Raw genomic sequence first — 25,802 nt, forward strand, 5'->3', positions numbered from 1 at the left:
CTTCCTACAATTACACAATGTGTCCCAGAGAACTGTCGCATATGGCGAGTCGAGGGGGTGTGAACATTTTGATTTAGTCTAGCCTTTTTTCAGTTTTGTCCTTATTAGTTCACAAGCGTGTATTATAACATGTGGGGTAAGTAAAAATACAAAAGAAATGTGTGCATATCTATACAATTATACACTTGATTTCCTACTTATGTATTGATCCTAGTTAATAAGTAATTACAACTTTTTATTCGTGCACATCAATTATTTATTAATAGTATTGGATATTTTTATTAGAATGAGTACACAGTTTACAAGTCCTACTGCATAAAATATTGATGTCATTGACTAATGATCCACTACACAACTACACACAGGCAGTGCAGTATTAGGCGGCTGTTTGAAACTCTGGAATATTGTGAATTAGGGTGCTAAATTAGTTTAATTTATTTCTGTACACTAATTAGTAAAACAATGACTTATTTTTCCCCATATGTACACCGGTCAGTTATTGTACAGAATCAGTTTAAGCTGAAGATGAAAGTCAGTGGAGATATTCTCACATCCTGAGCTTGAACAATCAGGATAAAGACACTCCTTCCCCATTTCTCCGGGCAGGACACGCTGGACTGTGCAGACTCTTCTTCTCTTCTTCATCGCTGGTTAATCTCATGTATTGCAGTCTTTGGGGTAGGGGAATAGATTCATGGAAAATACAGAGATCTTTGTGATGGTTTATAGAGGAGAGAGTTGGATTCATGCATGTTACTTTCACGGGCACTTTTAATCCTTGCAAAGCTCACAAATGACTATTTTCTCAATAAGATGCTTTTCTTTTTTATACACTCGTAACTGGTTAGTCTTGAGAAAGGTGGAAGAGGAAAAGGTAACACGCCTTCTGTGTTTCAGATGCAGTAGCGCCCATGGCCAAGTAGAAGAAGAGATCCAGGAGAAAGCGAACCCAGCGTTTCTTCTCCCGGATGGGCTCGGCTTTGGCCAAGCTGCGCAGCTGTGTGAGGGACGTGAATGAGACACAGACTGCATGCACCCTTCCCAGTTCGACTCACCCTCACTTTATTATTTTAGTTCATTTTAACATTTTTGTATGGATTATTTGTGTGCTTGTTTATTTGTTTTGTTGTGTGTATATCAATGTGTAAAGCGCTCTGGGGCTGCACTGCGAATAAAAATGCATTGATCGTTTGTGCCAGCCACAGCATAAACACATCGATAACCAACTTGCAATGACAGGTTTCTTCTCAAATCATAGAGAGCTGGTTGCAGAAAAGTGTTTGAGAGTCAGGAAGTCAAACAAACATATCATTCAAAAGCAAGGGCAGTTTTCCGGTATTCCTGAGCATTAGGAAACACTGGTGCTGTAAGAGACCCTGGTACAGATTGGCATCCCAACTGTCTTTCTAACGATAAGATACTAGTCGAAGACACTGGTCAGATCCTCTGATTGGGAGAGTGCAGGGTGCGCTGTGATGGGTAGAGTCACAGGAGCTGACAGAGAGAAAGGATTAAAAATCAACCCTGAGAGATTCTTACTTGTCTAGTGTCATATGCTGTAATGCAGGGGTTTTCAAACCGGTCCTGGAGTTCCCCCTGCCCTGCTGGTTTTTGTTCCAGCTGAGGTCTTAACTTATTAATTGAACCCTTAATTGAGCTGACAAAGCAAATTACCATTCAATAACAACAACCAGCAGGGCAGGGGGTACTGCAGGACCGGTTTGAAAACCCCTGCTGTAATGATTGAAGAACTAAAAAGACCTTTGCTGTAAATTTCAATATGTGACTATATATATTATATTATATATAATTTATAACACATTCTTGGGACTGACATTTCACATTCCACTGAGAAAGTCTGGCATACTGGTCTTATTTAGACATGTTTGAAAACAGCTTTATTTATTGTACGAAAGTTAACTCTCAATTACGGATACATATTATATGAAATTATGTTGCATATGAAATTAAGTGTTTCATGACACATGGCATGCATACATTATGTCTATATACCTGAGTTTGATTCTTCCACACTTCTGTGATTGAGTACACTCACTGACTGACTGGCACACTGTAGTCCCATATGGCATTTGTTTGGTCTGGCATTAGTTGATCATGCCAAGACTGATGTGTCCAGGCAGTGATCTTACCACGCAGAATGAGACCCTTTCAATCACATATGCACAGAGGGCTGTGGTTGCGGTTACTGTTGTTAATGTGTGTCCGTCCAGACGCGCTGGAGCAGGACGTGCGTGGTGCGCGTTTGAATTTGAAAAATAATCACAAACCGACACAACAGCACGGAGAGACGGACACACAGGGAGAGACAGACAGACACACACGGAGAGACGGACACACAGGGAGAGACGGACAGACACACATACAGAGAGACGGACACACAGGGAGAGACAGACAGACAGACACACAGGGAGAGACGGACAGACAGGGAGAGACAGACAGACAGACACACACACGGAGAGACGGACAGACACACATACAGAGAGACGGACACACAGGGAGAGACGGACACACAGGGAGAGACGGACGGACAGACACACATACAGAGAGACGGACACACAGGGAGAGACGGACAGACACACACGGAGAGACGGACAGACACACATACAGAGAGACGGACACACAGGGAGAGACAGACAGACAGACACACACGGAGAGACGGACAGACACACATACAGAGAGACGGACACACAGGGAGAGACAGACAGACAGACACACACGGAGAGACGGACAGACACACATACAGAGAGACGGACACACAGGGAGAGACAGACAGACACACACGGAGAGACGGACACAGGGAGAGACGGACACACAGGGAGAGACGGACACAGGGAGAGACGGACACAGGGAGAGACGGACAGACACACATACGGAGAAACGGACACACAGGGAGAGACAGACGGACAGACACACATACAGAGAGACGGACACACAGGGAGAGACAGACAGACACACACGGAGAGACGGACACAGGGAGAGACGGACACACAGGGAGAGACGGACACAGGGAGAGACGGACAGACACACATACGGAGAAACGGACACACAGGGAGAGACAGACGGACAGACACACATACAGAGAGACGGACACACAGGGAGAGACAGACAGACACACACGGAGAGACGGACACAGGGAGAGACGGACGGACAGACACACATACAGAGAGACGGACACACAGGGAGAGACAGACGGACAGACACACATACAGAGAGACGGACACACAGGGAGAGACAGACAGACAGACACACATACAGAGAGACGGACACACAGGGAGAGACAGACGGACAGACACACATACAGAGAGACGGACACACAGGGAGAGACAGACAGACAGACACACATACAGAGAGACGGACACACAGGGAGAGACAGACGGACAGACGGAGGGAGAGCCGGACACACCGATATGAGGAGAGACAGGCAAGGAGAGGCAGGGAGAGAGAGAGTGCAGGCCTACACTATGTCTACTACTACTTTTAACTTTTAATGACATTAGTAGACTATATACGGGGCTTAAGTATCTATTATTGTTGTTGTTGTTGGTATTGTTTTTCTGTTTCAGCTTTTTACGTTTACGAAACAGATAGGCGACATATCTGTGCCCATTCCCTACATTCAAACGTTTTATTTAAAGTGATCATAATTTCATCTTTATTAAATTAACATTATTATTAACTCCTGTCAGTTTTTATTGACAGACGCGTTATTATCAGTAGTTATTCCCAGTCATGCGCAGTAGGTTGCTTGGCCCTTTTCTGTTACATGGCAGATTGATAGATTGTAACAGATTGGACATTTCCGACGATGCTAAGTGAGATAAATGCAGTATAGTGGAAAGAGGCCGCCGATCACTCGCTTCTCTTCCACAGGGGTTTCATTTACTCACTGGACTGTATAAACGCTGTAAACCTGACTTCCACACACAGGGCGCCGGCTCCAGCACCCCCTGCCGGTAGCCACCTGTCCCCACGCCACACAACCCACATAAACCAATACATATACAATAACGTATGCTTCAGCAGGGACTTAATTGATTAATTGACTCCCACAATTACACGCAAGGTGCCCTAGCGCTCCTCTTGCATACAGGGTATTCCTACGCCGTTATGCAAGAGGAATTATTCCCAACAAGACTAATCACGTAGGCTTGCCCTATAACGGTGTTTCTCAACCCTGGTCCTGCTGGTTAATTGAACCTTAATTGAAGTAACAATCTGCTTAGATATGACTTTTTAAATTGTGTAATTAAAGAGTTGGTTCTTTAATAAGTTATTTATACAATTCAATACTTAATATAACTTTAAAATAATGAAAAGACTCTGATTTATGACATTATTGGTTCAATTCAGGGTTCAATTAATTGAGAGCTCGGGTGGTAGGGGGTCCTCCAGGATCTGTACTGAGAACCACTGACCTATAACACGGCACATAGCGCTAGACCAGGTAAACTAATACAGTGAGGGAAAAAGTGTTTGATCCCCTGCTGATTTTGTACGTTTGCCCACTGACAAAGAAATGATCAGTCTATAATTTTAATGGTAGGTGTATTTTAACAGGGAGAGACAGAATAACAACAAAAAAATCCAGAAAAACGCATTTCAAAAAAGTTATACAATGATTTGCATGTTAATGAGGGAAATAAGTATTTGATCCCCTATCAATCAGCAAGATTTCTGGCTCCCAGGTGTCTTTTATACAGGTAACGAGCTGAGATTAGGAGCACTCTCTTAAAGGGACTCTCCTAATCTCAGCTCGTTACCTGTTTAAAAGACACCTGTCCACAGAAGCAATCAATCAATCAGATTCCAAACTCTCCACCACGGCCAAGACCAAAGAGCTGTCCAAGGATGTCAGGGACAAGAGTGTAGACCTACACAAGGCTGGAATGGCCTACAAGACCATCGCCAAGCAGCTTGGTGAGAAGGTGACAAGTGTGGAGGAGTGGGACAAAATCCCTCCTGAGATGTGTGCAAACCTGGTGGCCAACTCCAAGAAACGTCTGACCTCTGTGATTGCCAACAAGGGTTTTGCCACCAAGTACTAAGTCGAAGGGGTCAAATACTTATTTCCCTCATTAACATGCAAATCAATTTATAACTTTTTTGAAATGCGTTTTTCTGGATTTTTTTGTTGTTATTCTGTCTCTCACTGTTAAAATACACCTACCATTAAAATTATAGACTGATCATTTCTTTGTCAGTGGGCAAACGTACAAAATCAGCAGGGGATCAAATACTTTTTCCCTCACTGTATTAATTCTCACTCTTCAGCAGTGGTGTAGTGGTAAGGTAATAAGCCGGTAAACTATGTCTGAACATATAACTTTTGTATATGCTGTATTATTATTATTTTATTATGATTATTATTGCCATTTTCTAATCACAGGCGTTCAGAAAATACTACAGTGCCTCAAATAAAAACACGTTGCCGTCCAGGCAGCCAATCAGGGGACAGCACGGGTTCCGAGGCCACACCCTCCCGGCGCCGACCCCAGCCCTCATTGGATGAGAAAGGCAAGGGGGGCGGGGACTCCACTCCTTTAGCAGCCCAGGGCGCCTCCTCGTCTGCTGCTTCCTGCTTAGCAAGAAGGTCCAAAGTACAGGGAGAGAGGGAGGAGAGAAGCAGAGAGAGAGAGGGAGCGAGAGGGGCGGAGAGAAGCACAAAGGGGGAAGGAGTGAGGCAGAAGGAGGGAGCAAGGCAGACAGGCAGAGCCAAAGAGAGAGAGAGGACCACAGAGAGAGAAGGGGTGATTACAAGAGGGGGAGAGAAAGCAAGAATGAGAGGGAGAGAGACAGAGGGATCAACAGAGAGAGGGAAAGAGAGAGAGACAGAAACGGGGAAGGAGATAAAGACACGAAGAGACAGAAAAGCTGAGGATAGAAGGGAGAAAGAAGTAACGTCAACCACAGAGAGAGATGAAATGATGGAGAGGGAGGAGGAAGAGGAGAGAACCGCAGAGAGAGAGGGAGTGAGAGAGAGGGAGGGATCAAGGAAGAGAGGCAGAGGCAAAGGGAGAGAGAGGACCACAGAGAGAGGAGTGAAAACAAAAGGGAGAGAAAAAGCAAGAATGAGAGAGAGAGCAAAAGAGAGAGGGGGAGAGACAGAGGGATCGACAGAGAGAGGGAAAGAGAGAGAGACAGAAAGAGGGAAGGAGATAGAGACACGAAGCGACAGAAAAACAGAGGATAGAAGGGAGACAGAAGTAAAGGCAACCACAGAGAGAGAGGGAACGAGAGAAAGAGAGAGCTTGACAAAGAGAGGTAAGGAGAGAGTGAGACAGAGAGACAGAAAAACAGAGGACAGAAGGGAGGCAGAAGTAATGTCAACCACAGAGAGAGATGGAACGATGGAGAGGGAGGAGGAAGAGGAGAGAACCACAGAGAGACAGGGAGTGAGGGAGAGTAAGAAGGAAAGAAGCACAGAGAGAAAGGGAGTGAGAGAGGAAGAGAGAATGACAGAGGGAGAGGGAGCGAGGGAGAGGGAGGGATCAAGGAAGAGAGGCAGAGCCAAAGAGAGAGAGACGACCACAGAGAGAGGAGTGAAAACAAAAGGGAGAGAAAAAGCAAGAATGAGAGAGAGAGAGAAAGAGAGAGGGAGAGAGACAGAGGGATCGACAGAGAGAGGGAAAGAGAGAGAGACAGAAAGAGGGAAGGAAATAGAGACACAAAGCGACAGAAAAACAGAGGATAGAAGGGAGACAGAAGTAAAGGCAACCACAGAGAGAGAGGGAACGAGGGAGAGAGAGGAGGAGGAGGAGAGAAGCACAGAGAGAGAGGGAATGATTACAAGAGGGAGAGAGAACACAAGAAAGAGAGATAGAGAGAAAGAGAGAGGGGGAGAGACAGAGGGATCAACAGAGAGAGGCCCGGTGTCCCCAGTAGAATCAGCACCAGAGTCCCAGTCACAGACAGCATTGCTTTCAGAACCAGTACCAGGGCGGTACTATATTTCAAAAGCAATACCAGAACCAGAGGCAGAGGTGTTGGTACCAGAACCTGCATTTATATCAGAACTGGAGTCAGCATCAGAACCAGTACCAGAACCACTATTAGTATCAGTATCAGAACCAGCTTCAGTATCGGACTCCAACCTTCAATCTGTATCAGAACCAGGATCGGATAATATAGTGTCCCGAATGAGAACTCGTTGCCGTCCAGGCAGCCAATCAGGGGACAGCACGGGTTCCGAGGCCACACCCTCCCGGCGCCGACCCCAGCCCTCATTGGATGAGAAAGGCAAGGGGGGCGGGGACTCCACTCCCTTAGCAGCCCAGGGCGCCTCCTCGTCTGCTGCTTCCTGCTTAGCAAGAAGGTCCAAAGTACAGGGAGAGAGGGAGGAGAGAAGCAGAGAGAGAGAGGGAGCGAGAGGGGCGGAGAGAAGCACAAAGGGGGAAGGAGTGAGGCAGAAGGAGGGAGCAAGGCAGACAGGCAGAGCCAAAGAGAGAGAGAGGACCACAGAGAGAGAAGGGGTGATTACAAGAGGGGGAGAGAAAGCAAGAATGAGAGGGAGAGAGACAGAGGGATCAACAGAGAGAGGGAAAGAGAGAGAGACAGAAACGGGGAAGGAGATAAAGACACGAAGAGACAGAAAAGCTGAGGATAGAAGGGAGAAAGAAGTAACGTCAACCACAGAGAGAGATGAAATGATGGAGAGGGAGGAGGAAGAGGAGAGAACCGCAGAGAGAGAGGGAGTGAGAGAGAGGGAGGGATCAAGGAAGAGAGGCAGAGGCAAAGGGAGAGAGAGGACCACAGAGAGAGGAGTGAAAACAAAAGGGAGAGAAAAAGCAAGAATGAGAGAGAGAGCAAAAGAGAGAGGGGGAGAGACAGAGGGATCGACAGAGAGAGGGAAAGAGAGAGAGACAGAAAGAGGGAAGGAGATAGAGACACGAAGCGACAGAAAAACAGAGGATAGAAGGGAGACAGAAGTAAAGGCAACCACAGAGAGAGAGGGAACGAGAGAAAGAGAGAGCTTGACAAAGAGAGGTAAGGAGAGAGTGAGACGGAGAGACAGAAAGACAGGGAGACTGAGAGAGAAGGAGAAAGATGCAAGGAGAGCCACAGGAAGAGATGGAACAAGGGAGGGAGGGAAAGAGATAGAGAGAGAGAGAGACTATGCTACTACTCTCTCTACTGCTGCTACATCTACCACAGCTACTCCTACCCCTACCACTACTCTTACCCCTACTATTCCTACCCCTACTTCTACCTGTACACCAAGCCCTACTCCTACCCCTACCACAACTACTCCTGCACCTACTCCAACCACAACTACTCCTACCCCTACTACTACTAGCACAACTTCTCCAACCCCTATTACCTCTACTCCTACTCCTACCCCTACCACAACTACTCCTACCCCTACTACACCTAACACGACTATGCCTTCCACTACTACCCCTACGCCTACTACAACTACCCCTACTCCTACCCCTACTACCCCTACTCCTGCCCTAACTATTACTGCTACCACAACTAAGCCTACCCCTACTACCCCAACCACAACTACTCCTACCTCTACTACCCCTACCACAACTACTCCTAACCCTACCATCCCTACTCCTACCCCTACCACAACATCACCTATCCCTACTACCCCTACCAAAACTACTCCTACCCTTACAAAACCTACCACAACTACTCCTATCTCTACTACCCCTACCACAACTACTCCTATCCCTACTAACCCTACTACTAGTGCTATGGCAAGTACCACTGCTATATCACCTACCACTACTACTTCTCTTCCCATCACAACTACTACCCCTAACACTGCTGTTATTACCCCTGACCCTACAGTTACTCTTGCCCCTCCTGCCCGCCCTGCTCTGGAGTCTCAATCACAGTCCGGGTCAGAGACAGTATTCGGGTCAGAATGGTCGCTTGCTTCAGAGTCAGTATTGGGGTCGGACCTGTTCATGGGGTTGCAGTCAGAACTAGCATCAAGCATACCCACAGGTCCGGTACCAGGGATAGATTCAGCACTGTGGTCCATATCGGGGTCAGAACCAATGTCAGTATCAGGGTCAACACTGTGGTCCGAATTTGGGTCAGAGTTGGAATCAGTCTTGGCATTATTAATACCACCACTTCAGTCAGAACCCATGTTAGTGGCAGTCGGGTCAGTGACAGAACCGTCATCGGTGTCAGATGTGTATGCCATGCAGGCATCAGAACCAGAAACTGGATTACAAACAGCACCACCTTTAGAATCAGAGTCAATGTCTAGATCTGCCCTGCTGTCACCAGTAGAATCAGCACCAGGGTACCAGTCACAGACAGTATTACTTTCAGAACCAGTACCAGAGGGGCACTATATGTCAAAAGCAATACCAGAACCAGAGGCAGAGGTGTTGATACCAGAACCTGCATTTATATCAGAACAGGAGTCAGTTTCAATACCAGAATCACTATTAGTATTAGTATCAGAACTATCGGACTCCAACCTTCAATCTGTATCAGAACCAGGATCGGATACTACAGTGCCTCAAATGAAAACACGTTGCCATCCAGGCAGCCAATCAGGGGACAGCACGGGTTCAGAGGCCTCACCCTCCCAGCGCCGACCCCAGCCCTCATTGGATGAGAAAGGCAAGGGGGGCGGGGACTCCACTCCCTTAGCAGCCCAGGGCGCCTCCTCCAGAGCAACACCAGCACAGACAGTGCCAGGGCCAGACAGAGAGGGAGTGAGGGAGAGGGAGAAGAACAGAAGCACAGAGAGAGCAGGAGCTTGGGAGAAGGAGGGAGCAAGGGAGAGAGGCAGAGCAGAAGAGACAGAGAGGACCACTGACAGAGAAGCACTGACTACAAGAGGGAGAGCAAAAGCAAGAATAAGAGAGAAAGAGAGAGGGAGAGAGACAGAGGGATCCACAGAGAGAGGGAAAGAGAGAGAGACAGAAAAAGGGAAGGAGAGAGTGAAACGGAGAGACAAAAGGACAGGGAGACCGAAAGACTACAAGAAAGATAAAGAGACAAGGAGAGCCACAGGAAGAGATGGAACAAGGGAGGGAGGGAGAGAGATGGAGAGAGAGAGAGAGGGGACCCCCCAGAGAAGAGGCAGAAAGCCACGCCCCAAACCCCGCCAAGCCCCGCCCACCCAACGCAGCCCAACAAACACAACACATACAACACACAGCCCAACGCACACAACACATACAACACACAGCCCAACGCACACAACACATACAACACACAGCCCAACGCACACAACACATACAACACACAGCCCAACGCACACAACACATACAACACACAGCCCAACGCACACAACACATACAACACACAGCCCAACACACACAACACATACAACACACAGCCCAACGCACACAACACATACAACACACAGCCCAACACACACAACACATACAAAACGCATCACACGCTCATCCACAAGAACCACTTCTCTTCCCATCACTACTACCCCTAACACTGCTGTTATTACCCCTGACCCTACTGTTACTCTTGCCCCTCCTGCCCGCCCTGCTCTGGAAGCAGAGCTGGATTCTCAGTCAGAACCAGAGTCTCAATCACTGTCCGGGTCAGAACCAGCATTTGGATCAGAACCAGTACCAGAGCAAGGATCAGAATCAGAGCCAGTATTTGGGTCAGAATGGCCGGTGTTAATGTTTGAGTCTGAGCTGTTCTCGGGGTTGGGGGTAGAACCAGAATCAGAGAACACAGAACCAGGCTCTGTATTTTCAGAACTACCACTTCTGTCAGAACCCGTCCTAGTGGCAGCTGGGTCAGTGACAGAACCAACACCGGTGTCAGATGTGTGTGCTTTGATGGCATCAGAACCAGTAACTGGATCAGACACAGAACCACCATTGGAATCAGAGTCAGTGTCTAGATCTGACCAGGTGTTACCAGTGGAATCAGCACCAGGGTACCAGTCACAGACAGTTTTGCTTTCAGAACCAGTACCAGAGGCAGAGATGTTTGTACCAGAACCTACATTTATACTGGAACTGGAATCAGTATCAGAAATAGTACCAGAACCAATATTAGTATCAGTAGCAGAACCAGCTTCACTTTTGGACTCCAACCTTCTATTGGTATCAGAACCAGTATCGGACCTGGTATCAGAGCCAACATCAAAACCAACATCAGAAGCAGCATCAGACCCAGTGTCAGTAATAGAATCAGTTTCCATAACAGGCTCAGACTGTCTGTCTGTATCGGAACCAGTGGTAGATTCAGTTTTGGATTTAGAGCTGTGGATTCTCTCACAACTGGAGCCAGTATCAGAACCACTACCAGTGACAGGGACAGAACTTCTCCCAGCTTCAGATTTCGTATCAGGCTCGGACCCTCTGCCTTTATCGGACTTAGTGGCATTAACAGTTTCAGATGTAGAGCTGTGGTTTCTCTCACAACTGGAGTCAGTATCTGAACCTCTACTAGTGTCCGGGACAGAACCTCTGCCCGCTCCAGTACCAACACTGGACCCAATATCTGAAGCACAACCAGCAATGCTGCCAGACCCAATATTAGGACCAGAGATAGCCCTGGGCCCAGCCACAGAAGAGGTACCAGAGTCAGTCCTGGGCCCAGTCTCCGAAGCAATACCAGTAGTAAAGCGAGTAACGGAAACACTATTACACACGTTATCACCAGTGTCACAGACAGAATCAATACCAGTAATGAATCCAGTAACCCAGATACAACTGGTACCACAATCGGACCCAATAACTCATCTTGAACCAGTATCAGTATCACCAGTCCCAGTCCCAGTACCCGTCTCGGTACCCCGCCAGGCGTCGGCGTTGATGCCGATGCCCCCCACGCCGCCGCCCTCCTGCCCTGCGCTGGGGCGCCTCTCGCAGCGGATGTACAAGAACTACAGGAGGTGGCAGGACTACAGGCGCCTGACCCTGCCCTACTGCCCCTGCTCGCCCGACACAGAGGCCCTCGCCTGCTTCTTCATGTGAGTGGAGGCTCTTTAACTCCTTTAATGAATGTATCTGTTCTCCCTCTTCCCCTCCCTCTTATCAGTGCGGTCCAGTCAGCCAGTGTGTTTATATTAATCTCTGCCTCTCTCTCCTCCTCCTCACTCTTCCTCTCCCTCTCTCACACCTCTGCCTCTCAGTCCGGTGCTGAGGTCCCTGTCACGCCTGTATTACCATCTGTCCCTGTCTCAAGGGATGTCTATGGCCGTGGCCGAGTGGAAGAGACTGAGCAACTGTGACCGCATTATCTACTATGACATGGCCAGGAAGTGAGTACATGCTGAGACACACTGAGATACACTGAGAGACACTTAGACGCACTGAGAGACACTGAGACGCACTTAGACACACTGAGAGACACTGAGAGACACTGAGACGCACTGAGAGACACTGAGAGACACTGAGACACACTGAGAGACACTGAGAGACACTGAGACGCACTGAGAGACACTGAGACGCACTTAGACACACTGAGAGACACTGAGAGACACTGAGACACACTGAGAGACACTGAGAGACACTGAGACACACTGAGAGACACTGAGAGACACTGAGACACACTGAGAGACACTGAGAGACACTGAGACGCACTGAGAGACACTGAGACGCACTGAGACGCACTGAGACACACTGAGGGACACTGAGACGCACTGAGACACACAGATAGACTAATAATAATAATAATAATAATAATAATAATAATAATAATAATAATGATTTGTCTGTGCCTGTAGGTTCATGGAGATTGAGCAAGAGGAACTAGAAAGCTTAAAGGTCACAGAGAGGTCAAAGGTCACTCAAGAGGTCAATTCCAGAAAGACCCGCAACAATGGTTAGTCTGGGGTCAAAGTTCAGGTTAAAGCAATCAGTCCATGTGTCTATTATAACCCTCCCTAATCCCTTCTGTCAGTAGATAACACCCCGAAGAAGAAGCCCAGGGCCCGAGGGGGCAGTAAGAGCAGTGGCACGGGGGGAGGCAGGAGAAGCAGCAGCACACCCCTGGCCAGTGAGGGGGAGTGGAAACAGCTCGGCGGCCCCCCTCCAGATGCGTGGCAGGAATACACAAAACTCCTGGAGGCTCTGGGGTCACCAGGGTCAGAGGTCACGGGCCTTGAAGGGGGTCCATTTCTGGAGTACCTGGATCAGCTGTGCTCAGACAGACAGTTCGTCGACAAGGTGATGGTGTGGCTGGTGCACGTTGTTGTGTGCCTGTGGTGGGGCTGAGCAGTGTTCATTTCATCAACGAAAACTATGACGCAAAATATTCGTCAACGACCTACTTTCAGTGACGATAACTATGAGGATAACGAGATTAAATACTGTGAAAAAAATGATAAGTAAAAAGAAATGCCTTAGTTGACTAAAATGTGACGAAACGAAAAAATTCAACACAAGACTAATGGACATAAATTACAGTATTTTGCGAGGTGGACAATCAGGGAGTTGTTTCATGGTCTAATCATAATAATGCATGCAATGACACAGTCAATGCGTTCATGTAGCACAGCTAATCGCTGTTCTGCGCAGATCTGCAGAATCCCACCAATCCCATTGGTGGAGCAATGTAGAACCGCGGAAATCTGCGCAACAGAATGTGACACGATTGGACCCAAGCGTGTTTCGCTAAACATTGAATGCGCTTGATGTGGTTTAATGTATTGGTCTTAACGTGAAGTTGATACAGATTGTGTGAAGTTAAACACCTGTTCTTTTGTATACAGGACTGGTAAGTGCGGGTCTTGTAATTAGTAAATGTAGGATCTAACTGGTTAACTTATAAGTACAGGACGACAAGTTAAGCGCTACAGCATGAAGTGCAATTCACACTTGGCTACTGTAGGGCTTAACAATATGCTTATGCTTTTAATATAATTTTAAACATGCAATCGTTTGTGTATTAGTAGGGGAAGTCTTTGAAAATGAAATGTTAATGCAAAAGCCATTTGAAATGTAATATTGTCAGCAAATCAGTGTACTGGAATATACAAATATAAATGGGATGATTGTATTTGCATTTTGACCGAAATAATGCGTGCATGAATGGAAATGCAATTGTGGGATTACATTTGCATTGGAATGAAGTCCACTATATGCTTCCATACTGTTCTTGTAACTCTATTCTTATTACACACATTTTCAAGAGAAACGTCAAACTTAAAAAAATTGGAATAACAGTAATTTGTGATCATGAGGTTTACCATAGCTGTTTGTGACTTGATTCCAAATAAATTTCAAATTAAGCCAAGCAATAAGTTTGTTTTGTGTCCATCCAATAACTGATGTAAACATCTGGCATCAGACATAATGCATAATGGTGATAATGAAGTCAAAATACATGAACTAAAATGTGACAAAAATTACACTGACTAAAACTAGACTAAAATGACATGAGTTTTCATCAACTAATATTAACTAAAACAAATGAAATGGCTAAAATGGCTAAAACCGACAAGCATTTTAGTCAAAACAGTAAGACTAAATCCTGCCAAAATTAACACTGGTGCTGAGTTTGTGCTTTTTGCACCAATATGCTTAATTATGACTCCATTCCATTCCAGCAGAATGTTCAATAGCCAATCAACAGTAAGGATTGAAGAATTGAACAGTAAGGACTGCTGTCTCTGTCCCTCTCTCTCTCTCAGGTGGAGTCAGTGATCAACCCTGAGTACCTGTCCTCTCTCTTCTCCCCAGCTCCCCCTCCACTGGGAGAGACAGGCCAGCTGGACCAGGTACTGCTGTCTGTGTCTGTCTGCATCACCTCTCCCTCTCCCTCACCATATCCACACAACTAAATCTTCTACATCGCTCCTGTCAGTATAATTATTACAGTCAAATAATTGGAGATCTCTCTCTCCACTTCTACCTCTCCATGTGTTTTTATCACCTTATATTTCTCTATGTCTCTTTCTCTCCCTCTCTTTTCTCACAGGTAGCAGCACAGCACATAAGCTCTGGTACTGCACCTGCCTATCAGACAGTCACCAAGCGAGACTATAGCCCCCACAATGCACTTCAGCGCGGCCCGCTTCCTAGCCCTGCTGCCCTGCTCGTGCCAGAGGGCTACAGCGCCCAGGGTGCTCCTCGCCGTGCCCATGTTTACAGCAGCCGAAGAGAACTCTTTCTCCCACGGGAGAACTACGGCCCCCAGAATGAAACTGCAGTCCTACACAGTGGGCCGCCCATCATGCGGGACAACTACAGTACCCAGAATGCTCTGCAAAATCCACAGGGTTCCCCCTACCGGAGCCCCGTGGCCATGCAAGAGAACTACAGCATCCGGCGGCCCTACTCCAGCATTCCTCAAGAGTTTCCTGTTCTGAACTACGGCCCCCACAATGCCCCTCTCTCCCTGCAGCCTCAGCGTCTCAGTGGCCATGAAGCTCCCCACCTCTTGCACAACAACTACACTTCTCACAATGCACTGCCACCTGCCTCTCAGAATTACAGCCCTCAACGTGCCCATGCCAGATTTCCTCACGCTCAGCCTCTGTCTCCTGTGCTTCTGCCCGACTGTAGTTCCCATGATCCTCAGCGCCTGCTCTTATCTCCGGAGAACTACAGTACCTACAATCCCTCTCTGTCCCAGCAGCATCCACTCTTACCTGAGAACTACAATTTCCAGGGTGCCACCTACCCAGCACACCTGTTAAACTACAGCCCCCACAATGCACCTCTCAGCATACTACAACACCCTGGCAGCGATGCAAACGTCATCCTTATGCAGAACTACAGTTCCCAGAGCGCATTTCCCACGGGCCTAGAGAACTACAACGGCCACTATGCAGCTGCCAACCTGCAGTACTACACATCCCACAATGCACTGCGGAGCCCCCATGGTTACTACAACTCCCAGGATTCACTTGCAATCCAGTCAATTCACTTCGGATCCCAGCCAGCCACAGGAAACCCCCCTGGAGCGAGGCTGAGAAGGGGGAGAGAGAGTGGAGGAGAGAGAGAGGGAGAGGGAGAGGAGTAGAAAGCAAGGGAAGATGATGCCCAGCCCCCAAACGTGGCTGAGAAAAGAGGAGAGAGAGAGAGAGAGAGAGAGAAGAGAGGTGGAGGAACCACTGATGAAAAAAAAGAGGGAGGGAAGAAAAATGTAAAGAGGGATAGAGCAGTGTTTATTCATAGTAATAAAGTCTCTGAGTGAGTACCTTTTCATTTTTGTTTTTCAGTTTATTGATCATGTGGCGATCACAGTGGTAACACAGTCGCCCTGGAATATGTCAGCACACACACTGACTGACAGATACACACAAACTGATACACTGATACATTGACTGACTAACTGACTGACACACTGATATACTGACACACTGACTGACTGACACACAAACTGATACACTGACACACTGACTGACTGACTGAATGACTGACTGACTGATATACTGTCTGGCACACTGACATGTTGACTGACTAACAGTAGCAGTAATTGCAGGAGTAGCAGTAGAGTAAAAGCCTGTCCCACAGACTGTCTCACTGTCCTGTCCAACGCAGACAGGCCCCCCCATGCTAGCTCAGCCCTGCACTCTTAATAAAGACGCACAGGCCCAAACCATGTGGCCATGGAGATGCTCTATTATTATAATAATAAGTATGAATTGCACAGGTTTAATTCATAACTACACAACAATAACACAACAGTTTCAACTGTTCCACCTTGCCCCCCCCTCTTTGCCAAATTAGGACAGCTTCTGTTGAGGAGCCCTCAGTCTCTCTTCTTGTTGCACGAGCGCGCTCCGCAGGGCAGGGCTCTGTCCGACAGCCCCAGCCTCTTGTGCAGATGGCTCTTTCCATTGGCCAGGGGTGCGGCCTTCTTTGGCTCCGCGTCCTCCCTGGGCCTGAGGTATGTGGTGAACAGTCTCTGATAGGTCGGGTGGGCTGTCAGTAACTGCAGCAAGTCACCTATCAGACAGACGGAAATAAAAGCAGTCAGATTGTTTGACAGACACAAGTATATTCATAGCAATAGTAGTATCTCAGTAGTACTAATAGAGTATCACAATAGCATTAGTAAGAATACTATCTAATAATATCAAGAGTAGAATTATTTTGTAGCATCTCAGGAGTATCTCAGTAGTGGTAGTAATAGTAGTAGTATGTCAGTAATAGTAGTACTATTATCTGTGGGAGTATGTCAGCAGTAGCAGTAGTAGTATCTCAGGAGTATGTGAGTGGGCAGCCACATTGTGCGCAGAGACTCACTCAGTGTCAGCTGTCCTGGTGTGTCTGCGCAGCTGTGCTTGTGCAGGACGTCTGTATGCAGCTGCGCTTGGCCCAGCAGCGCCCCCAGCAGCTCCTGCAGCTCCTGCGCAGTCAGCCAGCCCTTCCTGCCCCCGTCATACAGCTGCAACACACAACACAACACTGATACACAACAAACACAATCCACTGCACTGATACGCAAAAAACACACACAACTCACTGCACTGATGCACAACACACACACACACTCAGTACTCACGGTGAAGGCGCAGTGCAGGACTCTCTGTGGGCTCCAGCTGTCACTCACTGCGGCCAGACTGACCGCTACACGCCTCAGCTCCAGCAGCCTCTCGTCCCCCTGAAACACACAGCAACACAACACACTGAGACAACACATCACACTGACACAACAACACACTGAAAACAAGACAACACACTGACACAACATACTGCTGAGACACTGAGACACTGAGACACTGATACACCACACCGACACACTGAAACAACACACTGACACAACACACCGACACACCGAGACACCACACTGAGACATCACACTGAGACACTGAGACACTGATACACCACACTGAGACATCACACTGAGACACTGAGACAACACACCGACACACTGAGACAACACACTGACACAACACACCGACACACCACACTGAGACATCACACTGAGACAACATACCGACACACTGAGACACTGATACACCACACTGAGACACTGAGACACTGATACACCACACTGATACACACACTGAGACACTGATACACCACACTGAGACATCACACTGAGACACTGAGACAACACACTGACACACTGATACACCACACTGAGACAACACACTGACACACTGAGACATCACACTGAGACAACACACTGACACACTGAGACATCACACTGAGACACTGAGACAACACACTGACACACTGATACACCACACTGAGACAACACACTGAGACATCACACTGACAACACACTGAGACATCACACTGAGACATTGAGACAACACACTGACACACTGAGACATCACACTGAGACACTGAGACAACACACTGACACACTGAGACATCACACTGAGACACTGAGACAACACACTGAGACACTGATACACTACACTGAGACAACACACTGACACACTGATACACCACACTGAGACAACACACTGACACACTGAGACATCACACTGAGACAACACACTGACACACTGAGACATCACACTGAGACAACACACTGACACACTGAGACATCACACTGAGACACTGAGACAACACACTGACACACTGATACACCACACTGAGACAACACACTGAGACATCACACTGACAACACACTGAGACATCACACTGAGACATTGAGACAACACACTGACACACTGAGACATCACACTGAGACACTGAGACAACACACTGACACACTGAGACATCACACTGAGACACTGAGACAACACACTGAGACACTGATACACTACACTGAGACAACACACTGACACACTGATACACCACACTGAGACAACACACTGACACACTGAGACATCACACTGAGACAACACACTGACACACTGAGACATCACACTGAGACACTGAGACAACACACTGACACACTGATACACCACACTGAGACAACACACTGAGACATCACACTGACAACACACTGAGACATCACACTGAGACATTGAGACAACACACTGACACACTGAGACATCACACTGAGACACTGAGACAACACACTGACACACTGAGACATCACACTGAGACACTGAGACAACACACCGACACACTGAGACAACACACTGACACAACACACCGACACACCACACTGAGACATCACACTGAGACAACATACCGACACACTGAGACACTGATACACCACACTGAGACACTGAGACACTGATACACCACACTGATACACACACTGAGACACTGATACACCACACTGAGACATCACACTGAGACACTGAGACAACACACTGACACACTGATACACCACACTGAGACAACACACTGACACACTGAGACATCACACTGAGACAACACACTGACACACTGAGACATCACACTGAGACACTGAGACAACACACTGACACACTGATACACCACACTGAGACAACACACTGAGACATCACACTGACAACACACTGAGACATCACACTGAGACATTGAGACAACACACTGACACACTGAGACATCACACTGAGACACTGAGACAACACACTGACACACTGAGACATCACACTGAGACACTGAGACAACACACTGAGACACTGATACACTACACTGAGACAACACACTGACACACTGATACACCACACTGAGACAACACACTGACACACTGAGACATCACACTGAGACAACACACTGACACACTGAGACATCACACTGAGACACTGAGACAACACACTGACACACTGAGACATCACACTGAGACAACACACTGAGACATCACACTGAGACATTGAGACAACACACTGACACACTGAGACATCACACTGAGACATTGAGACAACACACTGACACACTGAGACATCACACTGAGACATTGAGACAACACACTGACACACTGAGACATCACACTGAGACATGACACTGAGACAACAAAACAAACCTACAAAACACACTGACACAACAACAACAATGCACAATAACACACAGACAGTCAGACAGGCAGGCAAATGGACAAAACTGGAAACAATCAGACCGACGGATGGACGGATGGACAGTCAGTACCTGTGTGTAGAGGCTGTGGACTCTCTGGGCCGTCTGTGTATCGGTCAGTCTGAGCAGAGAGCCCAGCTGAGCCGCACTGACCCGCCTCTCGGGCTCTGACTGACAGATGTCACTCAAAACATCAAGAATAGCTCCTACCTCCGACACACTAAAACAGAGAGAGGGTGTGAATGTGTCAGTGTGTCGTTGTGTGAGTGTGGCATTGTATGAGTGTGTCATTGTGTGAGTGTGTCAGCATCTCACCCTGTGTGCGTCTGGGTCAGCAGGGACACAGTCTCCGTGGCTGGGTGTTGGAAGGGCAGGCTAAACCCCCCCAGCTTGGTCACTGGGGCCCCCCCCTCAATTACAAACTCTGTGGCCGGAACACCGAGCGCCCTGCAGAGAGAGAGAGAGAGAGAGAGAGAGAGAGAGAGAAACACCCTATAGTTAACACACTCAGAGGGTGAGAGTCCTGTACACTGGGACACAAGGCCAATTAATGCAATTATAGTCCCAGAATCCCGAGTTATATTCACAATTCGCTTTGTTGTTGTTGTTGTTGTTGTTGTTGTTGTGACTTGTGTGTAGCTGCTCACCTGGCCATCAGCTGCTGCACGTTGTCTGCGAAGAGGTTGGGGTTTTCCTTCTCCTCCTGTGAGGGTGTGTAGACGGGCAGGAACTACAGCCAATGAAAAGGTATGAAGGTTACGGGAGCAGTGAGGGGGCGGGGCTTGGGATGTGATGTCAAGGATGTGCAGTAATGAAAACAGAGAGAGAGAGAGAGACTCACCTCCACTGTGACATTAGTGTAGAGCTGAGAGGTGGTGTACCATAGTGCCTGGATCCTAAAAACAAAATGGAAAAAAAAACATTGAGAGAGACACAAGATAACAATATTATTAATAATAATAATAATTGTACTGACCAGGATATGCCCTTCCATGTCCACCTCACTGTGTCCTGTAGACAGAACACACAGTCATATCAACATCAATTAAAAACAGTCCATTAATCAATTAACCACACTGCTTGATCAGTTATGTGACTCACCAGTGTGTTGGGGTAATGCAGCAGGACCGGCTGGACTGGGACTCCGGCAACAAACGCCCCTGCAACACGACAACACAACACAGTCACACAACAGCACGACGCAGTCACGGAGCACCACAGCCGCACCACGCAACTCGGCTAAAATGGCGCTGCTGCACCACAACACAACACGGTCACGTGAACCACGACACACGAAAAACCAGAGCCCACAACACCACACACAGTCACGACAACGCAGCACCACAGCTCACAACACAACCGCACAACCACACTGCTCTCTCTGGGTCACTCACCTGTCTTGAACTTAATCAATCCTTTACCATTGGTGGTGGTGCCTTCAGGAAAGATCAACACCTGAGAGAGAGAGAGAGGAATGAGAAAACCTGACAGAGAGACAGTAGGACAGACAGAGACAGAGAGACACAGAAAGTGACAGACGCTCACCTGTGGCCAGGTGCCCTGCTGTCTGAGTCTGTGGGTCAGCTGCTCCAGACACTGTCTGCGTGAGGACGGGTCACTACGACACACCAGGAGGGACTGATTGAACCGCAACAATGCTGTGTGAGAGAGAGAGAGTTAATATAGACACTGACTGACTGACACACTGACTGACTGACACACTGACACACTGTCCCTCACCTCCTATCACCGGCAGACTCAGGTTCTCTGAGCGGGACACCACGGTGGGGAGGTCACAGGTCACCACCATTAGCGTGTCCAGGAAGCTGCTGTGAGGGGCGACGGCAAGCAAGGGGGCGTCCTGGGGTCGGGCCCTCTGACCTTTGACACGGATCCACAGGAAACCCAGAGAGAAGAAGGCACAGCGACTCAGGAAACGGATGATGGGGTGGAGCAACCAGCTGAGAGAGAGAGAGAGAGAGAGAGGGTTAATACAGACACACTGACTGACTGAACACTACAGCACATTAACACTGCACTGAGAGAGAGAGGGTTAATACAGACACACTGACTGACTGAACACTACAGCACATTAACACTGCACTGAGAGAGAGAGGGTTAATACAGACACACTGACTGAACACTACAGCACATTAACACTGCACTGAGAGAGAGAGGGTTAATACAGACACACTGACTGAACACTACAGCACATTAACACTGCACTGAGAGAGAGGGTTAATACAGACACACTGACTGAACACTACAGCACATTAACACTGCACTGAGAGAGAGAGGGTTAATACAGACACACTGACTGACTGAACACTACAGCACATTAACACTGCACTGAGAGAGAGAGGGTTAATACAGACACACTGACTGAACACTACAGCACATTAACACTGCACTGAGAGAGAGAGGGTTAATACAGACACACTGACTGAACACTACAGCACATTAACACTGCACTGAGAGAGAGAGGGTTAATACAGACACACTGACTGACTGAACACTACAGCACATTAACACTGCACTGAGAGAGAGAGGGTTAATACAGACACACTGACTGAACACTACAGCACATTAACACTGCACTAAGAGAGAGAGAGAGAGAGAGAGAGAGAGAGAGACCTGGGCAAAGTCGAAAGGAGAGAGGGAGCCCATTAACCAATTAACCAATTAACCCACCGTCTCCAGCCGCTGAGTGGCTTCTCGCGTTGCTGTGGCGTCAGACCGGTCACTGCCAGCCAGGCGAAAGGCCACACGAGCAGGAAGAGCAGCGCAGTGAGGGCGATGCGCAGAGGAAACAGCACTGAGCCCAACACCGCCCCCTGCAGGAGAGAGGCTGCATTACACCCTGCGCACACTGTATACACACACTGCACACAGACTCTAAACACACTGTAGTCCACATCACAACACACTGCACTGGCCCTGTGTAAGTAGTTTTAAATGGCAGCGCCGTTGCAGCACATGGAGGTTAAACCACTTCTTACGCAGCGGTCAGGGGCACTATCAGCAGATTGTATAATAGACACGTGCGATCATTCCTGATGCATTTGTGTGGAGTCGTTCACCCTCGACAACGATCAGATTGCACCCCATCTAACAACTACTGTACAACTGCTAACTGCCTCGGCGGCAGCTCTCACAGCTGCCCCTGCACACTGCTGCCCGCTGCCGCACAGAGCATGCGTATTGCGTATTGCGTATTGAGACCGCTGTTTTGCAAACAATATTGTGCCGTGAGGGCAAAGTATTTTCCGGTATTTAAATTGCATTAATTACACTATGTAACACGGATAGTGAGTGTTATTTCCTAATTGATTTTGCCTCAAAGGTATAGAAAATGGCTATTATTCCCCACAAACTTTGCTTTTGTGACCAGGACAGTGATATTTTGAAATTAAAACTATTTCCAATGAGAAAAACGGGCGGATTTGTGTCTTTTCGTTCACAGAAAGTCAGAAATAAACAACATATGAATCCAAATGAACATGTATTTATACTAAAGTAATGCGAAAATGACTAGAAACGATTTAGAAGTGAGTAGTTTACAGTATTTACAGTATAATCGTAAATCTCGAAAAACTACTCACTTCTAAATCTTTGGTAGTCATTTTTGTATTACTTTAGTATAAATACATGTTCATTTGGATTCATATATATATATATATATTTATTATTAATATTTTTTTTCTCATTGGAAACAGTTACATTTCAAAATATCACTGTGCTGGCCACAAAAGCAAAGTTTTTTGCGGAATAATAACCATTTTCTATACATTTGAGGTAGAAGCAATTAGGAAATAACACTCAGTACCCAGGAACAAAACAAACAAACAAACAAACAAACAATGTCACACGGTGTAGTAATAATACTGTTAGTTGCTTACCCGCACTCTCTGTGTGGTGGTCAGTCTGAGGTCGTGAATTACAGGGTTAATCCTGCTGGTGCCCATGCCCCGCTCTCTCTCCATCCCTCTCTCCATCCCTCTCTCCATCCCTCTCTCCGGGGCGCTCTGGGGGTCCCGGGCCGCACAGTTGATGGTTTCCCTGGCGACGTGTCTTCGGAACCAGCCCGAAGGAGAAACGAGTCTGTCCGATGTCTGTCCGATGTCTGTCCGATCTGTCTGCGGGGACTCCCCTCTCGGCTTAAGGTGATTCAAGTTTTCAATCGTGCGCTCAACCCGTACACGTTACAATCACTATGGCTGCCGAAAACACACACAACTGTCTCTACACTACACACGCCAGCCCCCCAGGCTCTCTATATTAAAGGCAACTGTACTGCCACACACATTATGATTTACAAACTGACTCTACAGGAAAGAGAATTCAAGCGCCACATTAATACATCTTTCGAATTACATTTAAAAAAGAAAAGGAAAAAAGAGAGCAATCGTGCTGAAAATGACAGGGTATTCCGCTGGTGTACAAGTGTCTTTCTTGTTAGTTCCTCCCAGTTGGTTGAATATATAATAGGATCTATAACTGAGTTCTTGGGATGAGTCCAGAGGTCCAGCTGCGGATTGACTGGACGGTTTCAGGACGACACGCAACTCACTCTGACCAGGTAGATTTAAACTTTTTGAGTGTGTCCCTCCCTGTTTCTCTCTCTCTCTCTCTCTCTGAGTCAGACACACCCCCCACTATCACAACACAGCACACCCGTTCAACCTGCTCTGTTAACAGGGCACTGAGAGTGTGTGTGTGTAGTGCAGTACTGTACCACAGAGAAAAGGACAATAACAAGCACTACAATACATTGCAGTCTAGAACACTGTAGCAGCGCAGTACAGTACAGTAGTCTAGAACACTGCTTTAGAACAGCTAGGAGTGCAGAATAGAACAGAACAGTCTAGAACACTGCACTTGAGTACAGTGTAGGTGTAGTATAGTACAGTATGGGAGTGTGGTATTGTAGAGTACAATGTAGAACAGTGTAGTACAGAGCGGCTGTGTTTGTGTGCAGGATTGTGTGTACAATCACAGCAGGAGGTGCACTGTGAGTCAGTGTGTCTTGGCCCTCAGCAGGCTGTGCATATCTGCCATAGCCCAGCGCATACCTGCAGCACTGCACCTGTCATTCCCTGAAACCACACATGTTCACACCGGACCCCTCCTTCTATTCACTCCAGAAACACAAAACAAACAAACCTCTGCTGGCATGACTGTTGCCTCTCAACATAAGCATGTCGCTCTCCTCCGCCCCTCACCTCTCTCTGCAGGAGTCCCGTCCCCACCCCGATCACACAAAACACCACCCATTCACACCCGCCGCCGCCCTGGTTTCTCTCCCCCTTTCTAACACGCCCGGCCGGGTGCCGCTGATCCGGTGGAGCCGCATTCCGGTCCTGAGACAACGTCTGAGAGACAGAGACACTTGCTCAACAGGACAGGCCTGTTCCCCTCTCTCTCTGTGCAGTGTTAATGTGCTGTAGTGTTCAGTGTGTCTGTATTAACCCTCTCTCTCTCAGTGCAGTGTTAATGTGCTGTAGTGTTCAGTCAGTGTCTGTATTAACCCTCTCTCTCTGAGTGCAGTGTTAATGTGCTGTAGTGTTCAGTCAGTGTGTCTGTATTAACCCTCTCTCTCTCAGTGCAGTGTTAATGTGCTGTAGTGTTCAGTGTGTCTGTATTAACCCTCTCTCTCTCAGTGCAGTGTTAATGTGCTGTAGTGTTCAGTCAGTCAGTGTGTCTGTATTAACCCTCTCTCTCTCAGTGCAGTGTTAATGTGCTGTAGTGTTCAGTCAGTGTCTGTATTAACCCTCTCTCTCAGTGCAGTGTTAATGTGCTGTAGTGTTCAGTGTGTCTGTATTAACCCTCTCTCTCTCAGTGCAGTGTTAATGTGCTGTAGTGTTCAGTCAGTGTCTGTATTAACCCTCTCTCTCAGTGCAGTGTTAATGTGCTGTAGTGTTCAGTGTGTCTGTATTAACCCTCTCTCTCTCAGTGCAGTGTTAATGTGCT

General features: G+C 47.6%; 2 protein-coding genes across 2 annotated transcripts; one reads left to right on the forward strand and one right to left on the reverse strand.

Moving 5' to 3' along the window:
- Positions 1–7,811: 7,811 nt before the first annotated feature.
- LOC136768120 (proteoglycan 4-like) lies at positions 7,812–15,942 on the forward strand. Its single transcript, XM_066722173.1, has 7 exons — positions 7,812–10,103; positions 11,775–11,944; positions 12,107–12,235; positions 12,701–12,798; positions 12,880–13,148; positions 14,609–14,695; positions 14,896–15,942. Exons 1-7 carry the CDS (start codon positions 7,812–7,814, stop codon positions 15,940–15,942), a joined length of 4,092 nt encoding a protein of 1,363 aa, XP_066578270.1.
- A 179-nt stretch (positions 15,943–16,121) lies between these two features.
- lpcat4 (lysophosphatidylcholine acyltransferase 4) lies at positions 16,122–24,508 on the reverse strand. The gene is made up of 14 exons (XM_066722949.1): positions 23,732–24,508; positions 22,524–22,666; positions 21,573–21,793; positions 21,378–21,490; positions 21,227–21,287; positions 20,934–20,992; positions 20,809–20,843; positions 20,674–20,728; positions 20,480–20,562; positions 20,148–20,279; positions 19,905–20,052; positions 17,431–17,529; positions 17,172–17,313; positions 16,122–16,871 (listed from the first exon to the last, which is right to left on the reverse strand). Exons 1-14 carry the CDS (start codon positions 23,837–23,839, stop codon positions 16,675–16,677), a joined length of 1,596 nt encoding a protein of 531 aa, XP_066579046.1. The 5' UTR covers positions 23,840–24,508; the 3' UTR covers positions 16,122–16,674.
- Between the last annotated feature and the right edge of the window lie 1,294 nt (positions 24,509–25,802).

Source organism: Amia ocellicauda, chromosome 14 (genome assembly GCF_036373705.1).
Source record: "Amia ocellicauda isolate fAmiCal2 chromosome 14, fAmiCal2.hap1, whole genome shotgun sequence".
Classification (NCBI taxonomy): Eukaryota; Metazoa; Chordata; class Actinopteri; order Amiiformes; family Amiidae; genus Amia; species Amia ocellicauda.